This window comes from Balaenoptera ricei, chromosome 3 (assembly GCF_028023285.1).
Source record: "Balaenoptera ricei isolate mBalRic1 chromosome 3, mBalRic1.hap2, whole genome shotgun sequence".
Classification (NCBI taxonomy): Eukaryota; Metazoa; Chordata; class Mammalia; order Artiodactyla; family Balaenopteridae; genus Balaenoptera; species Balaenoptera ricei.
In genome coordinates this window covers 135,263,453-135,289,990 of record NC_082641.1, presented here as the reverse complement: position 1 = coordinate 135,289,990, position 26,538 = coordinate 135,263,453, and the positions used below count along the sequence as shown (strand labels likewise).

The window sequence follows — 26,538 nt, the reverse complement described above, 5'->3', positions numbered from 1 at the left end:
CACAGTGTTGCTTCATGGGCCTGAGAAGCACTAGAGCCTTGATAAAAGGAGCAGGGCCTTGGGTCCGCAGAGGGCAGGGCCCGAAGGAAAACAACAACAACAAAATATTTGGTTGCCATCTTGAAGGCAAGGGGGAAGGGAATCCGCCGTATTTTGCCAGGATGCCTTTAGGTCAAAGAGGGGGACAGTGGAACTTCTAAGTATGGCAACCATTGGTGGAGGTCTACAGGACTGGGGGCAGGGTGCTTTGCCAGGCAAGGCTTACAGTTCCCAGGCCTAGCGTTTTCCCCTCTGCCCAACTCAGGTGATGAAATCGTAGCATTGCACAAGGCTCTAGAAGTCAGGGTCCCCTTTCCCCAACTTGGAGAAAAGTCTTCCTCAGAAACTGGGGCCTCAGTATGTGCCAGTCCTTGTAAAACGTTTCACCTCTTCAGGGGCTTAGGCGTCTCAAAACCAAGAGCAATTAAAGCACGAGTCTTTCCAAGCAACCGGGGAATTGAGCAAAAATAAATCAGAAAACCTCAGCCTTGGCTCTGGAGGTTCGCCTCATTATGAGAGCAGATCTATTAGCCCTCTTGCCATTGTCTTTCATTTCTCAAGTGAGGTGATTCTAATTAAATTAATCTACATGTCAATCTATCGGTGATCAATCAAAGAGCCTGAGGTCCCCCCTGTGCTGCAGGGTGCTTGCGGCTGACAGGGGCTGATAATGGAGGAAGAAATAAACTGTGGAGCAAAGTTAATTAGTCGACATAATAGGTGGATTAAACGGGAGCCGGCTGATTGCTGTTTCCCATGTCAGAGCATGAGGTGGGTGCTGAAGGTGCAATTACAGACAATTATTATATTTGGTTGTAAGAGGTCACATGAATAAACATATCTCTGTGGGCTTGGGTTTTAATCCTCTTACCCATTTAATATAAGGAGAACTGTAGGTCATTTCGTCTCAGTGTTTTAGTCAAAGTTCTCTGAGAAAACACCTTTGCCTCTGTCCCTTCCGGCAAACTCCGTTCAGTCAGTTTATGAGACCGCCACAGTAGTTGAATGTACCTTGGGCCAGGGCTACCTTTTTTTTCTTTTTCTTCTTTTTTTTTGGCTTTGAAACACAGCTCTAAGTCCCTTGATTCGCGTGGATTTTGGGGGGGTGGTGGTGGTGATGGTGGTGAGGGTGGGCTTTGGTCTGATGTCTGATTAACTAAACTAATGTGGGAAGAAAAAAAGTACAAGAAACCCCAAAAAGACACCCGGGAGAGAAAGCTTCATCCCAGCTCTCACTGAAACCTCTCTTTTTCATTTCTCTATCCCCTTAACCCTGACGCAGTGGCGGGGGGAGAAATATTTTAAAGATTCAAAAGATTTTTATTTGCATGATCAACTGTGATATCTGCTTCAGTGTCTAAACTGAAGGGCAATTTAGGTGAAACACAACCACCCTTGTGTAAAAAAATATGCTAATAAAGATCTTCCTGTTAAAATTATGGTTAACAGTGTACCTTCTGCTGTATAACTATAAACTGTGCAATTTTACTTAAAACTGCATCAAAAGCGTTCCATGCCAAAGACCCACTCATCAATAGCTCCTCTTGTTAGACTTGTACAGCATAAGCACCAGTTATTATGTGAAATAGCTATGCAATTTTCTTCAGCTCCCAGCTGTTATTTATTTAACTTGAGTTTATTACCCTCCATGCTTTTATATTAAAATGTTCCTTCATTTCTCTCTTCTGTCTCCAGGTCGTGGTGTCTACGACAGTCAACGTGGATGGCCATGTCCTGGCAGTCTCTGATAATATGTTTGTCCATAATAACTCCAAGCACGGGCGGAGGGCTCGGAGGCTTGACCCCTCGGAAGGTACGCCCTCTTATCTGGAACATGGTAGGCGAATCATTTTCATTGGTTGGCATTGCTACTTTAACTGTGCGTTTATTTGGTTTCTTTCTTACAACTCCACCACACGTTTTACCCCTTTTCAAATTTCAAATGTCCTGTTGAACAGTATTGATGCTGAGTATTTAAAGACAGGAGGATGTCTTTGAGGCCCAGCCTTTCTTGTTGCATAGCTCCCTACCCTGGAAATGGCTGACACATCCTTCCTTCAGGTTGAAAGACAGAGGGAGACTGGACCCCTGCTTTATTTTAAGCTCCCACTTGATTAAAAAATAATGAAAGGCCAAAGCAGGGCAACAAAAATCATGATATATTTTAAGTTTATGGTTGACCTGGTTGTATAATGAACTTCACTGTCTTTACAGTCCTGCTGGTGTAGCTCTGTGACTACATACTTAACTTCATTTGGAGATAAGGTCCAAAGTCTAGGTTGGAGGTGTTTTCTGAATATAAAGTCCAAACTAAATGTCCCTCCCATGCCCTGTGCACACCCCTACCCTCATTACCACATGATACAGTCTGCTTTATGTAGGTAGAATTTGGTGGGGAGAAATCACATTTGTCTTGATTTTATGGCTAATGAGTTGTACCCTTGAGTGGACTGCAGGAAGTCTGGCAAAAATTTGAACCAAGGAAAGTAAATGCCACTCAAAGGAACTATAGGCTGGATTTAGCATATGTCCAAATGTTTCTGTGCTGCATGTGTATATAATGTATCCCTCTGTTCATCCATTCATCCATCCATCCACCCACCCACCGACCCATCCAAGAAACAGTGACTGAGATTCTACTGGATATCAATCAACATGGTAGATTTTCTCCAGTCTCCTCAAATTAAACTCTTAACTCATTTCCCCACTTCACTTGCCAGTTTGCTAGGTCACCCAGATTCTTTTAAAAACACTATCACACAAACTACCACCCGATTGTCTGATTTTTTGATGGGCCATGAGCTGTCTGTGATATAGTTCATAAGGTAGAAAACTCCTTTCCTTGTCAGCGTCCCAGTTTAATAAACACACCACTGTCATCATTTTGCCTGATTTTTTCCCCTGCAATTGAGGAATACACAAACTGTACTTTTTTATTAATTAGCCAGATGTAACACTCTTAGAAAGGATTCTTTACCAATCCAGTGTTACAGTCTTCTTAAAGTAAACCATCGTCTTTCAAAAGCTGCTTCTTTATGGTTTCATTAGTACTGAGATGTATGGATATTGCTTTTTGCAGGAGGTCATTTGGAACACCTGCTCATGATTACATTCCTAGTTCCATTTCTGTACTTAAAATTATTCTAATCCTCGCTTTACAGTAATGTTGCCTTTTAATACCCTTGGAGTCACTTCAGGCATTGTATGATTAGAGATATTTAGGTGAAAGGAAGAAGGAAAAACTAGGTAAATACTCAGTCGGTACAATTTGGACAGTACTAGCTTAAAAGCTAAACTCTTGTTTTCAACTATGACTGGTCAGTTACTGTCCTGTCTGGGAACAGACTTGACTGTCAGTTTGGTATCTAACAGTCATGGATTCACAGTTTCAAAATGTGCTCCAAGTCCAGACCACATCCAGCTCCCATGCCTGCCCTTGGGAAGCTCGTAGGAGAGCACACGATGCCTTATAAATCATCCCTCCACCAAAAAAAAAAAAAATCCCAACACAAACCAGTAAAAAAACAACCTGCTAGCCAGGACGCCTCTAGGGCTTGGCGGTCAGAAACATTATTTGACATCATGATGCGGAGGAAAAAGAGCCTTGAAATAGGAGCCGGGAAACCAAATTCAGGTCTGAGCTTCATTTCTGGCCTTTGTGTGACCTTGGACAAGTCGACTTACCTTTTGGGATCCTTCGTTTCCTTCTTGGCAAAATGAAAGGGATGATCTGTAGGGGGTAAAAAAAGAAATGTGTGCCTTGGGTGGGGGCAGGTCACGTGCACAGGGGAAGTGGGCTGGGTGGAGACTGCGGAAGAAGGACAAGTTCATGCTCTGCCGACCCCAGCCCCAGGCAGTTGTCACCGAGGGCAGGGAGAGCCCAGTGGGGTCAGATGCTCCAGTCTGACCAGAAGTAAAACTCTCCTATTTTTTAATTGCTGGTAACTAATTACAAATGTTTTAGCCCCTGAAGCGAGGAACAGGGGGGAAAGTCACTTAGGTAGAAGACAGCCACAGGCTCACATTTTGAGATCTCTGGATCAAAACATCGCTAAGCTGCCTCCCAGCTCAAATATTCTCCCTTCCAGATGAACATATTAATATTTCAGCTGGGCTAGCATTTCATTCTAAGTTTTAAAGACAACATTTTATTCCTCTGCTACAGGTGACCAGTCCACAAATGGCCATGTTCTTCTTAGCGTGTCACTCAAGAAAATGATGACATTTCACTGTTTATTCATGGTTAACCATCACTGGGGACTTGGGTGTGTCCTGTCTTCTTCAGCTAGGGGGCCTCCCTCTCACCAAAATCTGACTTCACGTCTATCCAGAAGAATAAAAAGGCAGACACTTTGAGGTTCTCAGTAATGACAATAACGTGGAAATCTGCTTCTCTGCAGAATGAATCAACCAACCACACATAACCACCCACTCATTTAGACGCTTCACGCTGATGCATAAATATCTACTCAGCAGAGAGTGACTATGGGCTCTTCATTGGTGATGTGTGGGAGTGGACTTAGATGCTAGTTCGCATCAATTTGGGGACATGGTAATGCTTCATCTTGCCATTGAAGAATACCCTGTTTAAGACTCACAGAGCCATAGCCCTCCCCGGCCGCTCCCGCCTCCACCCCACCTCACACAGCTGCCCCACAGCGAGACTGCGTGCAGTATTTTCACCTCCTAGGTGACCTGTAGAAGTCTTGTTTTTCCTCCTTCTGGGCTCCCTACCATCTCATTTACAGGTAGCCTGAATCATTTTGAGCTATTCTGCACATCTCTGTTTATCTCACGCTTGTCAGAAGGTTGGAGGAAATTTCTCTTCCGTGGCTCATCTTTCTGCATATAAGAGAAATAGTGACCACGTGTTACATTCACACCTTCTTCCCTGTGTGACCCATGGACTCACAGACCTCTGTGCTCGAATAACTGTCCCTGTATTTCAAGTAGGAGAGTTGACAAAGGTGGATTTATTTCATAGACTCTGGTGTGGTCCAGAGAGGGTGAATCCTGGCACGCTGGATCTCGTGGTGATTGCCCTCCCTCCTATTTTTTTCTTCATTCATAAATACTGAGATTTCCTTTGGCTAGATGTTTATGAGCGAGTTTAGGCCAGTGAGGTTTTTCTCTTTAAGCAACAGCTTTGTAGAAGACGTACAGTTGTGGAGAGAGGCAGCCCCAGAAGCTAACTGCTCTCAGGATTGTGATTTTTGGAAAAGCGTAGACTTGGGGTCAGAGCCGCTGAGCTGACCCCATCGACGGTCAGTGCACAGCTCTGGCTTGTGTGCCCCTCCCACGCCTTCCCATCACTTGGGCAGACTCCGGGGCCTGTGTGCTGGGGATCTTCAAAGGGCCTGCGGAGTGTACTATCGTTGCTCTTCTGAGTTTCAGGTTGTGTTTACCTGAAGGCAAGGCCTACCGTGGCGTCAGTTTCTCTTTTTCTTCCCCCTGTGGCAAGAAGTGGTGCCCTCAAAAGCTATAGTGCAGGGACCCTGTCAGCTTGCATGCGCTAACACTTTATTATCCAATGATCTAATATGCAACAAGGCAAAGTGCTGGTGCTCATCATTCTGACATAGAATGCCGGGAGAAGTGACTAAATTACTTTCTGGACCATTAGCGCTAGCAGCTATGGTGAACTCACCGGCAGCATTTATGCAAATGCCTGTGAATACACTACTGGCTTTGTTAGGGAGCCGGCTGACAAGCGGTTTAAATGCTCAATTTTTTTTAGGGGACATCTTTTTTTTTTTGGCGTGCATGTGTTTTTCTCCCTCCCTCCCTCCGCTCTCTCTCTCCTTTCTGCACTGTTGGGGGACTTGCCTGCTCCAGGATCATTGGGAAAATCTGAGCAGGTCGGGAGCCTGGCCAGCACCCTTTCTGGGAGTGGGGTTAAGGCCCTGATCTGATGTTCTTCAGATCAAGGGTTTTTTTTTTAATTGTTATGAATTTGTACAAACCTTCATATTTATTTGAAAAATCAGTAGAACTGTATTAATCAAGAGTTTTTATTTTATTTTATTTTATTTTTGAGAAACAGTTTGAACTTTTTTTTTCTTTTTTTTTTAATTGGAGTAAAATTGCTTTACAATGTTGTGTAAGTTTCTGCTATACAGTGAAGTGAATCAGCTATATGTATACCTATATCCCCTCCCTCTTAGACCTCCCTCCTCCCGTTTCCCCCTCCATCTAGGTCATCACAGAGTTTTGAGGAGATGAACATTTTACTGTTCATGAGTTCTGACCTGAGGACTTAGTTTCCTGGCTCAAGCATAGATGTTTTAAAACACCCCGCTTTTTAAAATGGAAAGCGACTGAAATTTAGCTTTGTGGGCATCAGATACGAATGAATTAAATCTCCCTTCGCAGTAATTACAAAGATTGACATGTGAAGTATAATGGTGCCAGGATCCCAAAATAAAACAGAAGTGGAGTTTGGTCAAACTGAAAATCCTTTGTGGAATAAAGAGTGGTGTTAGACTTGCTGGGCCCGTCTCCTTGCTGTAAGTACAGCAGTAGAGAAATAGAATCAGCTTTTCCCCACCACCAGTCAGTTCTGACCTTTCCATTGTAGTGGCCCCTTCCAGCTGCCCCTGACAATATGGTGTTATTCTTGCTCTTTAGCATTTGACCTTCTTTAATCCTTTTGCTCCAGACAGAAGCAGTTTTTGCTTCTGTTGGTTGCCCCTGGGTATCCGGCCCCATTGACTCCCAGCTGCACTTACATTTGTTGTTTTCTGGACATGTGGAGAAAGACAGTTCAGGCTTGGGGAGATTACTCCAAATTGGGAGACAGCATGGAGATTCCTAAGAAACAAGTGACTCCCTCTCCTCCCCTCTTTGTGATGAGGCCCTAAGAAGTGGCTAGTAAGTGTCGGTTGGATCTAATAGGAGGAGGGTTGGCTGTCTGACTGGAGAGCTAGATCCCAGTCCTGACTGCCATTAACTAGCTGTGTGACTCTGGGAAGGTCCCTTTGCTTCGCTGCCCTCAATTTTTGTATGTTTTCTCAGAGCTGGGTGGGGCCGTCTCTAGACCTTTTAGCATGCACTATTTTTTGGTGCTCTGGACTGAAGCCATTGACGCGTGCCTTTGCTCATCTGATACCTCCTGAGGTGCCTTTGGAGAAACAGGTCTTCAGGAGGACAGAGAAATCCCCTGGCTGTTTCTAGTATAGCCCTTTCTTAGGTGTCAGTAAGAGATCATTCTTATGTCATGTCGGTAATGGATCATTCCTTCCTCCATTCCTTCATACTAAGCATCTATTACATGCCAGAGGGGGAGCTAGGTGCAGGACCCCAGGCAGATACAGTCCCTGTCTTCACAAAATTATGATGTAAATAGAGAAGAAAGACGCTAAACACAACTTACAACTAACTCATCAGACTTGTGTATGAAAGGGGGACCATAAAAGGAGTGAGGAGGAGTGAGGTGTCAGGAAAGACTTCTTTGAGGAAATCTCATTTACGCCAAAACCTAAGAGATGAGTAAGTTTTCCCCTGACAAGGGGACAGAAACAAATTTCCAGGCAGATGGAATAGCGTGTGCAAAGACGGTTTTGCTTAGGTGAGTTCAAGGAACCAGAAGCAGCCTGTGATGGTTCCTGTTGCTCTGGCCACTGAGAGTGGCAGGAGACGAGGCTGGGGAAGCTGCTGAGGGTCAGATCACGCAGGCCTGTGTGGACGCTCAGGCCGTGGTCAGTGACAGTTGTGAAACGTCACTTCTGGGGGCCACAGGAGGCTTTTAAGAGCTCAGTGTCAATTACACAGACTCCTAGTGGGCCGTAAAAGCCCAGGGCGAGATTGCTCTGAGTGGCTTATAACCTTGCCCTTCCCTGCCAGCCTTTGGAAGCTCAGGACGGAGTTGGCTGTGCCCTGGAGCTGTCCCCCTGATCACTTCTCATTCTATTAATAGTGCATGTGTTCAAAATAAGAAGAAAGTCCAACATTTGGAGAGTTCTTCTTCCAGATGGTTTTGGCTTATTAATTTTCTTTTTTCATAAGTAGCTTAGAAATTTACTTTCTGAACTTGTAGAGACTTACTTGGACAAGTGAAAATAAACTAAACAACAAAGAGAAACATGCCACTGAAGTACAGACGGTCATCTAACACACCCCTTCATATTCCAGAGAAGGAAACAGACCTGGAGAGAGCATGTCACCTGCTTACGCTCACATTGCTAGTTTCCGTCCAAATCCATTTAGAGCTCTTTGCTCTTGTCCATGGTATGCTGGCCGGCAGGTATGGATTTTAGGAGTTGCACAGATGTCAGAGGGCATGGGGTCCATCCCTCATGGCTTTCCAATTCCGGTTGGCCTAGGCTTGCAGGGGTCTCTCTGGGATTCTGAGGATCATGAGAAGAATGTCTGTAAAATCTCACCAACTTCCTGACAGAAATGCAATGCACCTTCAAAACCCAAGGGCAGAGGATGAATGCTCAGAGCTTTTCATTTGGACAATGGCCCTTTACAGGACTGGTGTTGGTGCAGAACTCCAGCCAGCCCCACTTAGGTAAGAGCATTTTGGTGAAGGGTCTAGTTTAGCAGAAAAATACGGATGTCATCTTTTGTTACTGAGGATGGCATGTTACATCTTATCAATTGATTTTCCTAGTTGAAAAAGCAAGACAGATGCAAGAACAGAACATTAGGGTTAAGAATATCCAGATGTGTCATAAAATAGAGGAAGGAGGCCCCAGATTTTCAAGCATCAAATCAGGCCTTTTTCTTTGAGCAGCGGGGAAGGTGTCTTTTGTCTTCCCTTGCAATAGAAAGGACCCGGCAAGAAGTCAAGATAATGAACAAGGATGTAAGCGAAGACTGATTTTCAAAGTATCCCTTGAGTAATCCATAAAGCAGGTGACACCAGAAATCCTAACACTGGGGATTTGGTAGCCAGCAAGCTCTCGGCATCAGGCAGATTAAAGAGTTCATGAGCCACAGGTCACTGCTAAGCAGGTGATCTACTTTATCTTTATTTGAATGTGACACCACCAACAGCATTGCCGACAAAGGAGAAATAGTGCTCAGACTTTGCTGCCCTGCTTAACAGTGACCATGCCAGGTAGTAATATGTATTCTTTTTCTTCTTCTTATTGCTGTTGTTGATATTTGGAGACTGTTATCAGCTAACATTTATGGAGCATTTACTATGTGCCAGCACTGTGGTAATCATTTTATTTATATCATGTCATCAAATCTCCAACAAGTCAGATAAGCTATAACAATTATTATCCTTATTTTACAGGTGGGAAAACTGGGATTTAGAGAGATTAATAACTTACCCAAAGCCACAATTAGAGTTGAACCTGGGAGTCAACCCCAGGTCTACCTAACCACAGAGCTCTGTGGAATAGTGGTACTAACTATAATGACACAAACACTCATTGAGTCCTGACTGTGCTGGGCACATAGTGCTGTGGGCACCCTGCTGTAAAGATGAGGAAAATGAGACTAAAGGGATGTTAAGTAACTTTCCCAGAGTTGCACAGCAAATAAGTAGTAGATCTAGGATTCAAACCCAGAGAGCCTGGCTTCAGAGTCTGTACTTTCGACTGCTTGCTCTATACATTATGCTGGTATTCTTTGCATCTCTTATCCTACTGTTCTTATTTTTCCTCAATACAAGTTAAGGCAGTTTCGCTGGTATCTTAAAAAGACCTTTCAAAAGTTAGCCCAGATATATCTTTTTTTGTTTCTAATGGGCATATTGTATATGTTTACCTTAGAGTTCATTTCCCTTCAACAGCCTATTTTTCTCATGGCTGTAGTCAAATGAAGAAAATGCTGGTTTTATTTGCTGACTAGTATGTTTTCCATGGGGCTCGCAAGATAAGAGGGAGACTTGTAATATTTTATTTATTTGCAAGGATGTTCTAATTCATCTAGAAGTCGTTTGCTGACCATATGGACTCCCTGGCACGCATACAAGGTAGAGAAAAAGGAGACCAGGAGAAAGTGTGAGATTTTGAGTTAGATGACAGTTAAGATACTAACAGTCTCCTTGTTAGGGCACTGAAGGGTTACTAAACCTCATGCCACAGGGACCATGGGAAACGGAGACGGATTCAGGGAGGCAGTTTTCTTCTATGAATTTCTTGAGAAACCTGTCAACTGTGGGAAACTTCCAGTATTTGGTATTTTGTGTGACCTAATAAATGACTGAACCACACCTAACTTATTTTAATAAGCACACAGTGTCAGGGGAGGGGGTGGGGTGACAGAATGGTGCTTTCTGCCTATGTTTTGGACCGAAATGACAGAACTTTTTTTAAGCCTAATTTTTTGTTTTTTATTTGGTTACAAAAGCATCATAATTCCAATCGTGTTTATCTGCATAATTGATTGTTTCAAGCCAAGGGCCTCTTCCTAATTACTTTCTACTTACTGGAGAATATCAAAGGATTCAAGTGATGTGAATATGCAAATGAGAGCTTCTATGTACTGGTCATAAATCTTATTAAGATGAGATATTTAGGGGCACTGACCAGGAGTGGGTTTGAAACATTTCTTTGTTTGAACATTTTCATTCATACATGCAGAAATATATGAAAACAGATCACTGTCCCTACTTTGCCACGTGACCTCCACTATGTACTTTGATTTCTTTGGGCCTCAGTTTCCTCATCTATTAAGTGGGGTTGGGGACAGGGAGCTTGGTGAGCCCTTTAAGCCCTGATGATTTGTTGTTTGAACCCAGCTGATCTCCTGAGCTGCTATACACACACTTTGGTGAGTGACCACCAACATACCAAGGTGATGTTCACTCCACAGGACAGATCTGAGGCCCACTTCCTTTTGCCTTGGGCATTTCTGCAAGAGACTGACAGTGAGTTCCAGGAGGCCTGGAAAAACCACACAGTGTGGCATACACAGCCACTTGTGCCTTAGGTAGCTCTCACCCGGCGTTCTGCTCTCCGAATTCCTTCAGCTGATATGGTGTAGTGTTGAATTCGCTTGATGGTTAGCAGTGAGCTTTTATACTAGGTTTCCCATGCAGTTAGGTGATAGAGTGAAAAAAAACATTCAAAAAAGTTTTTAAAAATAGTTATGTCTATCTTAATGCATAAGCAAAAAACAAAAAAAAAAAATCAAAAAAACGAAGCTCTCCCAAGTTGTGGTCTCACAGCTATTCTTTTTTTTTTTTTAACGTCTTTATTGGAGTATAATTGCTTTACAATGTTGTGTTAGTTTCTGCTGTATAACAAAGTGAATCGGTTATATGTATACATATATCCCCATATCCCCTCCCTCTTGCGTCTCCCTCCCCCCCCCCCACCCTATCCCACCCCTCTAGGTGGTCACAAAGCACCTCACAGCTATTCTTGCTGAGGGCAAGATTGAATTTAAAGAAAAAGTAAGTCAATGTAAACAAAAATAGCAACTATAATGTTAATTAAGTCATAGAGGAAGTGGTAGAGGATGGAACAAAATCAGGACTGAAGCTTGGGAAACACTGTTTTGGAGGGCTTAGGGGTTGGGAGAAGTAATACTTTTTTCATGTCACCAGGAAACAGTGTAGGACCCTGGGAAACACTTTTTTTTTTTTTTTTTTATGAGTCAAATATTGTTTTTTAATAGAAAACCTTTTTAGCTCAGTTTACCATGAGAATAGACTTAATGTCCTCACAGGATTTTGAAAATCAAAATGTCTCCCAAGCTGTTACCTCTGTTTTTATTTTTAAACAAGTAGTGTCTGCATGTCAGAGAGCAGAAATTAGTGTGGAAAGGAGGATTTGAGTCAAGGGAGAGCATCAGCCAGCCAGGGTCCACCCAGGCAGCGCATTATGATAATATATACGGAACCAGCTGGACGCTGAGCAAAGCTGACATTGTGTTGTCAGGGGCAGAATCGCCCATCAATTTCCAAGATAGGATTTGAGTTCAAATGACAGAAAGAGCAGCAACTGTGTTGAAACCGATGCATGGGGGAGGGGAGGGGCAGGCAGGAACCAGCCAGGCCTAAAGACAGGAAGTGCTGGTACCTCCGGAAGGGGGGTGGCTCTGTTTTCTCATCTGGCTGCTACCCTTCCTTCTAACCTTAACATCTGTCAGCAAGATCCACCTGGGCCCTTGCATGATTAGAGCCCAGTGCAGGGGGAGCTTACTGGTGCTAATTTTAACCCCCATGAGAATGGAGTGCCTGCTGCTAGAAGGGGGACCAGAGCAGCATAGGAAACCCGATTCCACAGAGCCACTGCCTTATCCAGTGAGGAAGCCCAGTGTGGGTGTAGTGGCAGTTAATAACCACTGGAAGACGTCTCAACTTTTTTTAAGCTAGTCTGTTTAATGCCTTAATATGTTAACAACTCTGATGATTCTTCTTTAGTTCGTTGGCTTATTCGTTCAGCATTCAATCACTCATCTACTTACAATTATTTACTGACTGCCTACTCTATTAGACAATAGAGATGCAGAGGTGAACAAGGCAGCCACAATTGTTGACATTATGAGGTATACAGTCACGTGTGTGTGCATATTTATGTGTCGACGTAAAGCGAATGATTGCACATAGAATTACTTAAATTGAAATGATGGTAAGCACTCTACAGGAGAAATACAGACTGCTAAGGGAGCTTTAAACAAGGGAACTCAGCCAAGTCTGAAGAATCAAGGACACTTAAAATTTAAAATAAGAAGGAAGGAGTAGCATTTCGTCAAGCAAGGAGGAGAGAGCAATTTAGGCAGAGGGGAAAGCATATCCAAAATTCCACATGGGAACAAAATATTAGAAGCTTAAGGGAAGGGTAAGCTGGGACAAAGTGAGAGAGTGGCATGGACATATATACACTACCAAACGTAAAATAGATAGCTAGTGGGAAGCAGCCGCATAGCACAGGGAGATCAGCTCGGTGCTTTATGACCACCTAGAGGGGTGGGATAGGGAGGGTGGGAGGGAGGGAGATGCAAGAGGGAAGAGATATGGGAACATATGTATATGTATAACTGATTCACTTTGTTATAAAGCAGAAACTGGCACACCATTGTAAAGCAGTTATACTCTAATAAAGATGTTAAAAAAAAAAAAAAAAAAGAAGAAGCTTAGGGGAGACCTAAATGGGAAAGTGGCTTAGGTCTTAGATCCATTTTTGAGAAAATAAATTTGGAAATTTCCCATAGGTTGCTTTCTCTTTGACCTGGAGAAGTGGGTCCAATGTGTTTTCATAATCACAGGCTAACAGAACTCTTTGCCCAGTAAAATGCTAACTTTTAGACCAGTGTTTCGATTGATGGTGATTTTGCTGTTATGATAGCAGCCTTTGAGCATTTACTAACATCAGGTTTAATGCTGAGCACTTTATATCATCTCTTTTAATGCTCTTAACCACCATCGGAGGGCACTACTATTACTCTCTCCATTTAGCAAATGAGGGACACTGAAGCCATCTTTCAAAAATTTGGTTGCGGCCAAAAAGAAAAAAATGAGTCAGATTTTTGTATCTGCAGCATTTGGACCTCCAAGTAGCTGACGCAGGTGGCCATCACCACTGTTCTTTCCCACTCTTTAGTCATTGCTGATTCCCTCACGTTGGACTTCAGAGGTGGAGAGAAATTCTCCTGCCATTTGATCATGTAATATAATTCCTGCTTCAATTGAAGCAAATTGACGACGTTACTCAAAGGCAAATTGAAAAGCCAGATCTGTGCTAAATCCCCAGGGTACGTTAGTTGGCATGTGCAGTGATATATGGGAAGGTGCTTTTCTGGGTTAAGATAAAAAAATCCTGGTATCACGTCACGCTATCAGGCACCCCATCTCAACCACTCTGTGCCAGCCCTGCAACTTGAAATACTCAGTGGACAGAAATGAAACTTTATAGAAATTAGGTGATCATCATCTTTATCAGATGAATATGATGCCATCAGCATGATTCTAGCGTCCTCAGAAAAAAAGAGATTTACCTGGAGAGGAGCAAGAGAAAGTCTAAGGCATGGATTGTAGGGCTTTTCTGCCAGCCTGCCTTGGGCAAGTTGGCTAGGAGATGACCTAGTAATTAAAATCCTGCTTAAACGTATGCTGCTGGTCAGTCATAATGAAGGCACCAACATGGGAAACCAGACGGTAACCAGAGAAGGCAAAGAAAAGTGAAACACAAAAGTAACACTGTCGAGACTGTGGGGCGCAGAAATAGAACTGAATTGGCCGAATACTTATCTGACCACTAAGCATGAAAGTGGAACCCAAGTATTAATATATTTTTACCCCAATCTGTGCAATTAATATTTTATGTGTGAACATACGCTCCTGTGTTACTGGCTTATTTAATTGACAGTTGCAATCAGCAGGACGCCAGTTGTTCAAACCCACATTCTTCCCCCGTAGTTCGGGAGCGATGTGCAGCAGGAGAACATGGGGAATAGAGGCAGGGACAGCGCCAGGTTTGGGCCGTCTTCTCAACACATCAGTTTCTTTCATCCACCTTGTGGCACAGCAATAAAAATGTCAGAAGACATACAAATAGCAGTAGACTCTGGCTGTTGTTTAGAAGAATGATTAAAATTAATGTGGTTGGTACAAATTGAGAACTTTCTTTCATTCCTTATTATCCTTTGGCTACTTCTCTTTTGAGCGCAGTCGGTAAGGCAGCAGGCTGAGCAGCTCCTACACACTGGTTTGGAGGCGAATACTTTTAGGTGTGTTATGTGTGGGGCTGTGGGGGAGGGAAATGAGTGCCAGCGGTTCCAGGGTGTTTTGTCATTTCCTAGTAGAGCAGGAAAACAGAGTTTGGGTCATTCTTTTTTTTTTAATTTATTTATTTTTGGCTGCATTGGGTCTTCGTTGCTGTGTGCGGACTTTCTCTAGTTGCGGCAAACGGGGGCTACTCTTCGCTGCGGTGCGCGGGCCCCTCACTGCGGTGGCCTCTCTCGTTGCGGGGCACAGGCTCTAGGCGTGTGGGCTTCAGTAGTTGTGGCTCGTGGGCCCAGAGTGCAGGCTCAGTAGTTGTGGCACACGGGCTCAGTTGCTCCACGACATGTGGGATCTTCCCGGACCAGGGCTCGAACCGTGTCCCCTGCATTGGGAGGTGGATTCCCAACCACTGCGCCACCAGGGAAGTCCATGGGTCATTCTTTGCTAAAATCTTCTGGCTGAATCACCACGCCAGCTGTGCTCTTCCAGTAACTGTTATGTGCAACAAATCTATAAAGTCAGACCTCAGATTCCTCTACCTTTCAACTTTGGCAGAAACCTAGAAACTCTTCTTGGTTTGGTTAGCTAAAGCCTGTGGAATCCAATCCTTGTTGCTCAAAAAAAAAAAAACAAGTTGGGGAAAATGTTATTAAGGTACTGTTTTAGGATAACCTATTTAATCAGTAAACTTTTATTATTTTCTTTATATGTGCAAAATTCTATAATGAGCACCACTGAGATGGATAATGTCCAAGTTGAAAATGAAAGTTACGGGGAACTGCCCTACAGTTTAAAGATGTAAGTTCTCATAGTGCTGCTATCACTTATATTTGATGTTCGGACTCTTGACCATGTTTTTAGCAGCCCAACTTACAACAGTAGAAAAGCTTCTAAGCGTCAAAGTCTGGCAGTATTTTCAGTGTTCCTGTGTTTAAATTGGCACTTGTGGTATTATATTAGGATGCCATTGTTTGAACTTGGAAACAGAAGAAGGTAAAGAGAGATTTTACTATAATTCATATGTGGGGCTGAGTCTTAGGGGGAAAATAACTTTACTTGGAAATCGAGTAGTAATATTCTGTAAAGTTAATAAATATCCACCCTCTATCTTGGGAATAAGGAATTTCACAACTAAGATTTTATGGGACTTTGGCTGTGTTTACATGGTCGAAGTGAATACTTTAGCGAAACTGAGCAGAAATTTCAGATAAATACCAAAATTGAAGGGTAGTTTGGGTATTTTAAAGATCTGACTTTATCAACCAATATGGATTCTCAAGGTTTCAAGTTCAAGTGAGTCTCCAAGATTCAGTTACCTCATTTGTAAAGTGGAATTTAAAATAACATCTCCTTGCCCATCACTTGGGGTTGATATTAATTGTGATAATTATGGGCAACCCCTTTGAAAACTTAATAGTGCTAGTTAATTGTCAGGTATTGGTTAAGTGCAGAGCACTGACTATCCAGTTTGTGAATGAATGAGGTCCCTGCCTTCAAGGGATGTGTTGATAGTTGGGTTGTTTTGCATATATATACACATGCCCAGCTGTATACACACACACACACACACACATCTGTTTGTATACAAAGATAAAAGTTCAAGAAAAAGTGAAATAAGTGACAACTGAAGGAGTTCACTGAAGGTTTAGTGTTTTGTAGACTGGGATAGAAACAGCTTCCCACAAAAGACCAGCCTTTCAGCAAAGTACTATTTGGGTGGAAGTGAGTGGTATAACCTCCTTGAAAAGAAATGCTCCAAATGTGTTTGGAGACAGTGGATTTGGAGAGTCCGCCATCATCATCTTTATTTTCTTCTTCCCGATCTTCCTCCTCCTCCTCTGGCAACTCCTCCCCACCTTCCTTCTGTCTCACATTTATTCATTTCTTCCTCTGTGCTGAGCTCTGTAAATTTAGGTGAACTCATTTAAACCTCACAATAACCTCCTGAGGTGGGGTCTCTTTAAGTATTATCCCCAATTAGAGTGGTAGAAACTGAGGCATAAGAAAAGTAAAGTAGGGGCTTCCTTGGTGGCACAGTGGTTAAGAATCCGCCTGCCAATGCAGGGGACACGGGTTCGAGCCCTGGTCCGGGAAGATCCCACATGCCGCGGAGCAACTAAGCCCGTGCGCCACAACTACTGAAGCCCGCGTGCCTAGAGCCCGTGCTCTGCGACAAGAGAAGCCACCGCAATGACAAGCCCGCACACTGCAACGAAGAGTAGCCCCCACTTGCCGCAACTAGAGAAAGCCTGCCCACAGCAACGAAGACCCAACACAGCCAAAAATAATTAAATAAATTAATTAAAAAAAAAAAAAGAAAGAAAATAAAAGTGAAGTAAGTTGCCCAGGCTGGTAAGTGGAGAAGCTGGAATGTGAGCTGAGGCCTTCTGAACCCAGAACCAGTTGTCCCAAGTGCTGCTGAGCCCTTCTTCCAGTTTGGGAGAGGTGGAGGATGAGGTTGGAAGGGGAGAATCAGCCAGACTTGTGATCCTGTAGGTTAAGGGGAAACGACAGAAAGCTTCTGAGCAGGGCAGTATTGTTTTGAAAGTGGGCATCAGAGGCAGGTTAATCTGGGTTTTGGTATGTAGATGGGATTTAGCACCTAATTAATAATCTGATAGTAGAAATGAATCACAAACAGGCAAGTGTGAGTATTTGCCCTTTGCAGTCCAGATAGAACAGCCCAGACTCCAAAGAGTAATTTTTGAGGCGGCCGAGTCAGTCCAACATGGAGTTCAAATGGAAGTGGAGCTCCCACACTTTTTTGCTCCTCTGTCTGGATAAGTTTGATGATACACATCCTGGTGCTTGTGACGTCACTGATCATCACCACGGAAACATCTGTGCTATGACAAACACTGGAGTGCAGCATGACCAAATGTGTCAGGGAGGAGAGGAAACTGGCTCAAAACGATAAGGTTCTCAATAATAAAAGTTCACTCAAATACGTTAGCAGTAGCAGCCTCGGTTGTGGAGAGAAATGTAAGCAGTACTATTCTGAAAAGCACAAAGCAAGAGCTGTGCATTACTAAAGGTTGGGCAAGGTTGATTTTGAGATGCTGCTCACATTCAAAACATAGTTTCCTTAAAAAGTCACTATCTATGCTGTCTTGCATGATGACAATAGAAATCCTTCAGGAGCACGGAGCTCGTCTCCCACACTGCTTATAGAAAATCTTCTGCACAGCGGAGGAGGGCTAGCTGGGGACTTCTGTGTTGTTCTGGGAGAGGGATTGAACAATCAGAGACAGAATTGACAGTGGTGTGGTTTGTGTCTGTTGTTTGATGTGTCGGTGGCAGTATTAGTCATGCAGTTTCAGAAATTAATAACTAAAAGATGATTGGCCCTCCAGGGATTTATAGAAGTTGCACACTGATGGATCAGATCATGGGCTGAATCCAGCTCTAAGTCATATTTAGGTTTGGTTTGCATGTTGCTTTAAGAAACTATGTATTTGTTGCTTTACAATTAAAAAAGATGTTTTGTATGAAAATCTGGATGTGCACATTCTCTTAATATTCAGAAGAGCTGGTAGGGCTGGTAGTGCCACATTCTCAAATGGAAACAATTAGGTTAAACTGAGAAGTTGTGTCCCTCTTGGGTAGGGGATACACTCTACAGTTGGCCACACTCCCCACCTCTCCCATTGTGTTGCCCCTAGCCCATTTTATTTACTTACCTTCCTTCCTGGCCCTGTGAGCACTTGATTTTGTGATCACTGTTGGAGGGATTAGAGATTAATTGTTCCTAGCACAGTTCCTGGCATGTGGAGGGCACCCCATAAATGGTAGCTCTGATTATTCTCTGTCAGTGACAGGCTCAGTTATTTACGCTTGAACCATAGATCAGCACTGTCCCATAGAACTTCCTGTGATGATGGAAATGTCCCATATCTGTACTGTCCTCTGTGATAGTCACTAGTCACATGTAGCTCTTGACCAATGTGGCTAGTGTGACCCAGAAAATAATTTCTATTTTTAGTGAATTTTTGTTAATTAAAAATTAAATTTCAATAGCCACATATGGCCAGTAACTACCATATTGGGCAAAGCAGATTTAAGTAATGGGATTGAATATCCAGTGCAGTGTCCTTGTTTAGGATAAAATGTGGAGAATAGGTGCTAGGACTGTGTTTGGTCAGCATGTTTAGTTTACAAGAGATTGCTCATAGTGGGCTTCATCAGTTAGGATCACCTACTTGGTACCACCCCTTGTCACCTGACTAGAATTCTTGTCCATTTAAGGAGCCAAATACATATGTTCTACGAGAGTTATACCAATAAACCTAAGTCATCCTAAGCTTGAATGGGAAGTTTCACTGCTCTCTGCCCCCTGACTGTTCATCAGTTAAGGGTATTGTGTATTTACAATAACTAGACCTATGTGTAGAAAAGCCTAAATTTTTGATTAGCTGCTTGCTGCTGCCATTCGTGATGGCACAGAGCCAGGAATTAGGGTTACCAAGGGGACTATGGAAAGCCGATGGAGCCCTGCTAGACTGCTAGAGGGATCCTGTCTTCTTAGGGCTGGGGCTGCACAGGCTGTTGGGTCTTGCGTTTCCATCACAAGCATAAATCCAACACATCTAATGACCACATTGCCATAAACCAGCCACAGTGTAGGGTTCTGAATGATCCCTCTTTCATGCAGCTGATTTATTCGTTTGCACCTTGGTTTGCTTCACTGAGCCCAGCAGTCAGAGCCCTCCCCTTTCCTTTGTCACAGGGTTGGAAACCCCAGAACCATCTACCAGGCTCTGGCCCATTGGCAACTTGCCCCAAGCCAGTTTTTCCAACTGAGAAATGAGTAACTTCACTGCTTCCAGGGATAGATGCACAGGAGGGCAAAACAAACATCAGCCTGTTTCACTGAAGATGGAGCTCTGAATTACAAACCCCCTCCCCTGAGAAAGCCTCCTTAAAAACATAGAAAACCTAATGAACATGATAGAAACAGCTGTTGTAGCTAATTTTATCAAACGGTGACTAATACTAATCCTCTTGAAATGGAGAAAAAGAACAAAACATACATGAATATATTCTGCTTGGATCATTCATCCAGTCGGAATTAGATGTCATCTCTTCTTAAAGTCGGATCTGCAGAGAGGATACAGGTCTTGCTTTTCTATGTTTATGTGCAAACATCAATGTAAACCCCTATTAGGACAGTGAATGGAATGAGTCCTAGAATTCAGTAGGAGAAGTAAGACAAAGCCCTCTAACAAAAAAAGTAGATTCTCCATACCTTTAAATTCCTTCTTAGGAAAATTCTTCACGAAAATATTTACTAGAAAAAGACCAAGCTGATGTCAACTGAGACTAACTAGTGAAATGTTAAACTATCTGCACACATCTCTGTTTTGAATGCTGAATTTAGTCTGACTCCCAGACACAAGGAGGCTAAAAATTCATATTCAGATAAGGAAAGGCAAACCTTGGAGAACAGATGGAGCAGAGTTCAGCATAAAGGTTTAATCCTATCAGGCCGATTCCTGTATGACCATCTGGATAATCCGGCACACACATTCAAGGCCTGTTAAAAATACGGCTCCAGCCAAGATTAGCGTCACAGATTTTCCACTAGACTTGCTCATATTTGACTTTATGATTTTCCAGGCCCAGGAAGATTGCTTGCAAATAAAGACTTGAGGATTCCATGAAGAAGCAGTGACATGTTTTTGTTTGTTTTTTTTTAACCTGAAAATTGTTTCCTTTTTTCACAAAATCGGGTGTCCTCTTTTCCCAATATTGGGTGTCCTTTTTTGGAAAGTGATTTTCATTTCCATTTCTTCCCTGACTTTCATATCTAGAACTTTTCTTATAACAGGATAATCAGGAGAATTGGGCTAAAAATAATTTTGTGCATGAAAGTTCTCATCAGGAAGAAAAGAGTTATTTACCTGCTGTATAATCAGAGGCAAATGAATTTACTATTGTTGCAACAAATATCACAATTGGATCCATGAATAATTCATTTTGAGGATTCTCCCACCCTCCATGATAATTTTTCTCTGTTGCTTTGCAAAGGGGTGGGTGACAGTCATAGAACAAGAAAAAAGAAAAAAAAAACTGATGGCATTATTTGCTGTGAGCTGCTCTAGGATTAATATTTTGTACATTTTACTTTTGGATTTGACAGATCAAACTTGAGGTGGAAAGCAGTACATTCTCACCTCTTTGAGTTATAAAATTCTGAGCTCAAGAAGTGTTTTGGTTTATTTATTTGTTTGTTTGTTTATTTTTGGCTGCGTTGGGTGTTCGTTGCTGTGCGCGGGCTTTCTCTATTTGCGGCGAGCAGGGGCTACTCTTCGTCGCGGTGCATGGGCTTCTCATTGCGGTGGCTTCTCTTTGCTGTGGAGCACGGGCTCTAGGCACGCAGGCTTCAGTAGTTGTGGCTCGCGCGCTCTAGAGCGCAGGCTCAGTAGTTGTGGCACACGGTCTTAGTTGCTCCGGCGGCATGTGGGATCTTTCCGGACCAGGGCTCGAACCATGTCCCCTGCATAGGCAGGTGGATTCTTAACCACTGCGCCACCAGGGAAGCCCTCCTGAAATGTTTTTAACAAACAATTTTTGCATATTATGAAACAATGCTGTGTTGTGTGTCATTAAATCAAAAAACCTTCAACAAGTCTTTCAAGTGCAATTTAGAAGTTACAGGTACATCAAAATGTCAAGATTTTTCACTGTTAAATTGTTAAATCACCCTGTGTAGTGAACCTGCACAAAGTTCTGGATCACAAATAGACAAACTCAGAAATCCCAAAGTGCTTGTCCTGGAATGTTCGGATTACGATTGTTGCCCCAGGATTTCTGTACCAGGATTTCTGTCCTTCCCTTGTTCAGATCTGTGTCCACTGATTGTTGAGGAATTTTGCTAATTCAGAACAGAATAAGAAATCTGCAAAATAAATAGGAAGTAGATATGATTTGGACTTGCTCTGTATTTAGCAAATGGCATAGTTTGGAACTTAGGTATTCTGCTAAGTTTAGATACACCTAGACAGCCCCACTGGGTTAACTCTGCCTTGATGTAGATGGATATTAGATCCATGTTTCCATGGAGCAACTATGAATTTTTCCTTCGCTTGTTTTCTGAGAGAGCCATTAATGTCAAAGCAAAGGGCTTTCTTGCCAAATGAAGTCACTTTGGAGTAAAGGATGAAAAACACTTGAAATTCTTGAACTCCTCATTTAATATTTAATAGATTTAATTGCATCTGGTGTTGAGAAATATCTATATCATGGGTTACAGTTCTCTTCAGAGTGACAAACACACCATCACACACAAACACACACATACACACAGGGGGTGCGGGGAGAGAAGGAGGGAGGCTCTTTTGCATATATAATATGTGATTCTTTGCCAAGTAATATCTAGATATGCTAGTGGATGGGCCAATAAATGCAGACCAATAACAAAACCAACCCAAATAAAAACCCTAATAAACAATAAAATGCTTAACTGCATAAAGCAATTACTAAAGAAAATAAAGGAAGGCAGAAATAAATCTGGTTAGTAAAGTTAAAGTAAGAGCATAAGTGTTACAAAGACTGCTCCATCTTGAGTGAGGAAACTGTCAAATTTGTTTATCTGTTTAATAGTTGACTAGGAGTCTGTGGTGAGGTTAGCATTCTGAAAGTGAAGTTTGCACCCTCTGGTGCTAGGGTTCAGGTCAGGCATTATAACTGCTACCGGTTCTAAGGCTTCCAGTTGGAGGGTGGGTGAACCCAGAATAGATTCACTTCCTGTACATGGTGAAAATACACAGGGCCAGGTTTCCCAGGAGGATCAAACCCTCTGTTTGCCCTCCTCCCTGGCCAGCAGCTACTGGATGTCAGGATCAAAGAATGCAGGTGTTGCTGCTGATGAGCTGTGAGCAGTCAGGAAGATCATCATTTCACTTTAGAAAAGCCCAGCAAAAATAATAGTTCCAATTAAACAGGAAGGGCAGATAACTGTGCACTGAGTCCAGGTGGGGGTACTTTGTGTCCCCATCCATCTCTGAAACAGGCTTGCTCCCAAGCACAACCTTACCAAAATCAAGTAGATGCAAGGGAGAAAGGCCTGAGATTCTATGAGGTCACAGGTGTCCCATAGAAATGAGCTGAGCTCATGGGTTTCGCAACATTTTCTGCCAAGTCTCAAGAATTTGGGGTAATAACATTAAAGTTAATTCCTCATTTCTGAAAAGATGGCCATTAATATTCATTCCAGGCTAATGAGAGCCTTAAAAAAAAAACTCTACTTTGTAATTACTGATGCCAAATCCACCTCCTCAGTAAGCTTAGCTATGTTAGCAAGTCACTGGGTTGGAAATTTCTTAGGGAAGTTTTACAATACGCCTCGTAATCTGCGATGGTGAGACTATGGTGTATTCTAGTAAATAAACTCTGGTTAGTGGGGAACTGATGATGACAGTAATTGTCATTATAGCAACTAGCGTCCTATGTGCATGGAACATAGTAAAACAGCAATACCCAAGCAGGCACTTTCTGCATTTTGCCAGGAGTCTGTGAGGTGGGTACCACTACTGCTTAGAGCGGGTGATTCAGAGAGAGGGTAAGTGACTGCTTCAAGGTCTCACTGGGTGGTAGATGTGGAACTTGAAAACCTGGAGCCCTGGCCCATTTTCAGATGCTATAATACCCTGAATGTTAAAATCAACTTAACATAATCGCATCTTTCTGTCTTTACTCAGAAGCCATTAAGGGCTGGTGCTGGCATCTTCACCTCCATTGTAAGCATCAGTATCTGCTCTGTAGAAATGTTCATCAGTAGTAGAGAGTTCTGGTTAACAGAATGCTGGAAAAGGAGGGTTTCCATTTTTTTTTCCATATACCATATGCGAAGGAAATGGAAAATAACATTACCTCCACTTCAGTGGAACTTTATTTTGAGATTTGGAGTGGGATTAAAGCATTTCTAAATTTGTACCTTTTACCAACTGATCGAGCGTTGTTTCCCCATGGTATTTAAATACAGGGATGGAGAAAAGAGCCAAACAACACATCTCTAGTGAGGCTTCTGTAATGGGACATCGACTGTCACAAAAGCCTCATTTTGGGGATAAGAGATGGTAAATGCTGCACTGGGGTCATCTATACAGCTACCCCAAACAAGTGAGGTGTTGATCACAGTACAAAGAGATTTCAGAGGCAAAAGTAAGAGCAGCCCCAGGACCCTGTTGATAGCTGCACACACCACTAATTCACCTCAATGGGCAGGCACCTCTGAGCTCAATTAACCCTTATTCCCAAGGCCCCCCATAAACCCCGAGGTAAACATGGTTCTCCAGGCCCTGGCTTTCTATCAATGAAATAGATCATTGCTTTTGGAGGCTGAGGGGCAATTCCAGTTTATAAATTCACCTCGCTAATAAAAAGCCTGATACTTCCATGTGGGTGAGCAGGCATTCGAATCTTGTAATACTGATTGTATAAATCAGAAAATTTCAAACTGCTGAGGCCATCCGCGATTTCTTCTGCCGTCCGTGGCTATTGGAAGGAAATATAAACGCTCTGGAAGTAGAGCAGGTGATAGCAAATGTCCCCTGGTGCAATTGTCTGCACACAGAACATTAGTTGTTAAATATGTACTGGAGCCTGAACAATTTCTTTCTTTCTTTTTTTTTTTTCCTCATTCTACCCTCTCTTTTCCTTCTCACCGCAACCATTGTTCAGAAGCAAATTGGAAATCTGGTAATTAGGCCCTGACTCACGGTGTAGTATTAGAGTTCCGAGCCAAAGTTCAACACCCTGAAATGAAATTTAAACCAATTAATCTGTTAGATTTTTATCGCTTGTCCGTGTTTTCTCAGCAATTCCCCCAGCACGTGGCCTTTGATCAACTCTCATACAAACGCTAAAATGTGTGCCTGCTGCTAGCAAGATGGGAATGACATTAACATGGTACTCATAAAACAATCAGAGCAGAGAAGCCCTCAAACAGGCAGGGCATAGTAATATTTAATAAAAGCGCACACATAATCTTCAGAATTAGCATTTTGCGCCTTGCAGTACCTTTGGGAGAAGAGCTTTTATTTGTGGAGTGATCATTATTATAACAAAGAAGAGCTACCTAATAATTTCCACTTTAACTCTGCAACGTGCCACGAGCATTTCAGAGCCATTATGCTAAACTGTGGTGGTATAATCATGTTATTGTCATAGTTTGAAGGAAGGAAAAATCTCCTTTACTTGGGTGGCTGTTGTGAGTGGGAGGAGAGGTTTAAAAAAAACAAAAGAGAAAAAAACACCCAAACTTTTATTTTTAATGAGATTTAGAACCAGGAATTGGCTTACTGTCCTTGTGGAGACCCAGAGTGTGAAAATTCATTGGTGAGGAAGAAAGACTCTTTCATTAGTTAAATCAAGATTTGGCCGGTAAAAGTGGTTTTGTATTCAAATCCACTCCTCTCCCCCATTCCATAATATTTCCTTGGAGATAGAATTGTATTGATTATTACACTCCTGGGCTGGATTGAACTCTTTCATGAGTCTTTTCACCTTCAGATTTCACCGAACACATCCACCGTGACTATTATAAACTATCTTCCCTCTGCATCTCTCTGGATATCCTGAATGAAAGAAAAACAAGTCGTTGCAGATATTCTCTGAGCTTTCTCAGAGAAAACAAACCCAAAGAGAAGATGGAAGGGGAGGCTCAGGGTCTGTTACTCAGCACATCTGAGCTTAAAAAAAAAAAAATTAGTATCAATTTGCTCTAAAACGTATAAACTTTATCTTGCACAGAATTAAACGCTCTGCTGTTATTTTTTTAATTAAAATGTATTACCTTAGTATGTGCTCACTGGAAAAATTCAAACCATACAGCTATCTATAGAGTAGAATTTAATAGTCTCCTTTCTCTGGTCACCTTCCTTTTGCATATGGACCCACTGGGGACAGTTCGTGTACATCCTTCCAGACTTTTGTCTGTCATACCTGTTCACACATACCTACACACGCTCATGCATATAGGCTAATAGATATCATTTTTAAAATTAACAGAATCACACTATTCATCAGGCTACAAATTGATTTTTGTTTTACTTACTGACATATTTTGACATCTTTCCATGTCAGTTTATAGAAAATTTTTTTTGTCCATTCTAATGACACTCCACATATCCTCTGGTATGGATGTACTATAATTTATTTAATCACTCCCTTATTGGGGGCACCTAGACTCTTAAACTGTTCACTGTCAATACTGCAGTGAACATTTGGGTACTTGTTATTTTAGGCACGTTTGCAAGTACTTCCTGGGCTGCTTTTAGTCTGGCAGATTTGTTTGTGACTAGGGTAAAAATGTAAGATGGCAGCCGATGAGTTAAATTTAAGTCCATAAACATTTTGTTTAGCCTACACATTAAAAAAAAATATTGAATTAGCTGCCAGCATTTAAAGATTGGGAAATTTCACGTAAAAATCTGGGTTCCTGGCTTCCTTAGAAAGATCAGAAGACCAGATCACACTGGGGCTGTGTCTGTGTGGGGACACCAGTGGCTGGAGCTTCCCCAATTCAGTGTCAGCAGCCATCCATCCCATGCTTATTCTGAGACCCTGAGCTGCTGTATTCATTTGTGTTTCTTGCCTTGGCCTGTATGGATTTGTGAGTTCTTAACAGCTGCTCTTGAGCCTGATTCATTTAGCTAGTCACAGTGTTTTCTACCCTGCATTATTGACATTATAGGGTTCTTCATTTGCGGGACTGTCTCATGCATGAAAACTTAGCATCCTTGACTTCCAGGTACTAAATGCCAGTAACATCCCTTCCTCACGCCTCTCTCTCAGTGGGTCAGCCCATGATTCCTTTACATATTTTCCAACCTTCGCAATGGGGGAGTGCCACAGAGCTTCCCCTCAAG

At 42.5% G+C, this 26,538-nt stretch overlaps 1 protein-coding gene across 7 annotated transcripts in view; it reads left to right on the top strand.

Annotated features, from left to right (window-relative positions):
- The window catches only part of EBF1 (EBF transcription factor 1), a 393,446-nt gene that overhangs the window by 266,285 nt on the left and 100,623 nt on the right, over positions 1-26,538 (top strand). For 4 of the 7 annotated variants that reach the window (XM_059917601.1, XM_059917600.1, XM_059917606.1 and 1 more), the window contains exon 8: positions 1,735-1,876. In XM_059917601.1, coding sequence (XP_059773584.1) covers positions 1,735-1,876 — 142 coding nt within the window. The remainder of the gene's footprint in view (positions 1-1,734; positions 1,877-26,538) is intronic. The other 3 variants (XM_059917603.1, XM_059917602.1, XM_059917607.1) reach the window with 1 other exon arrangement.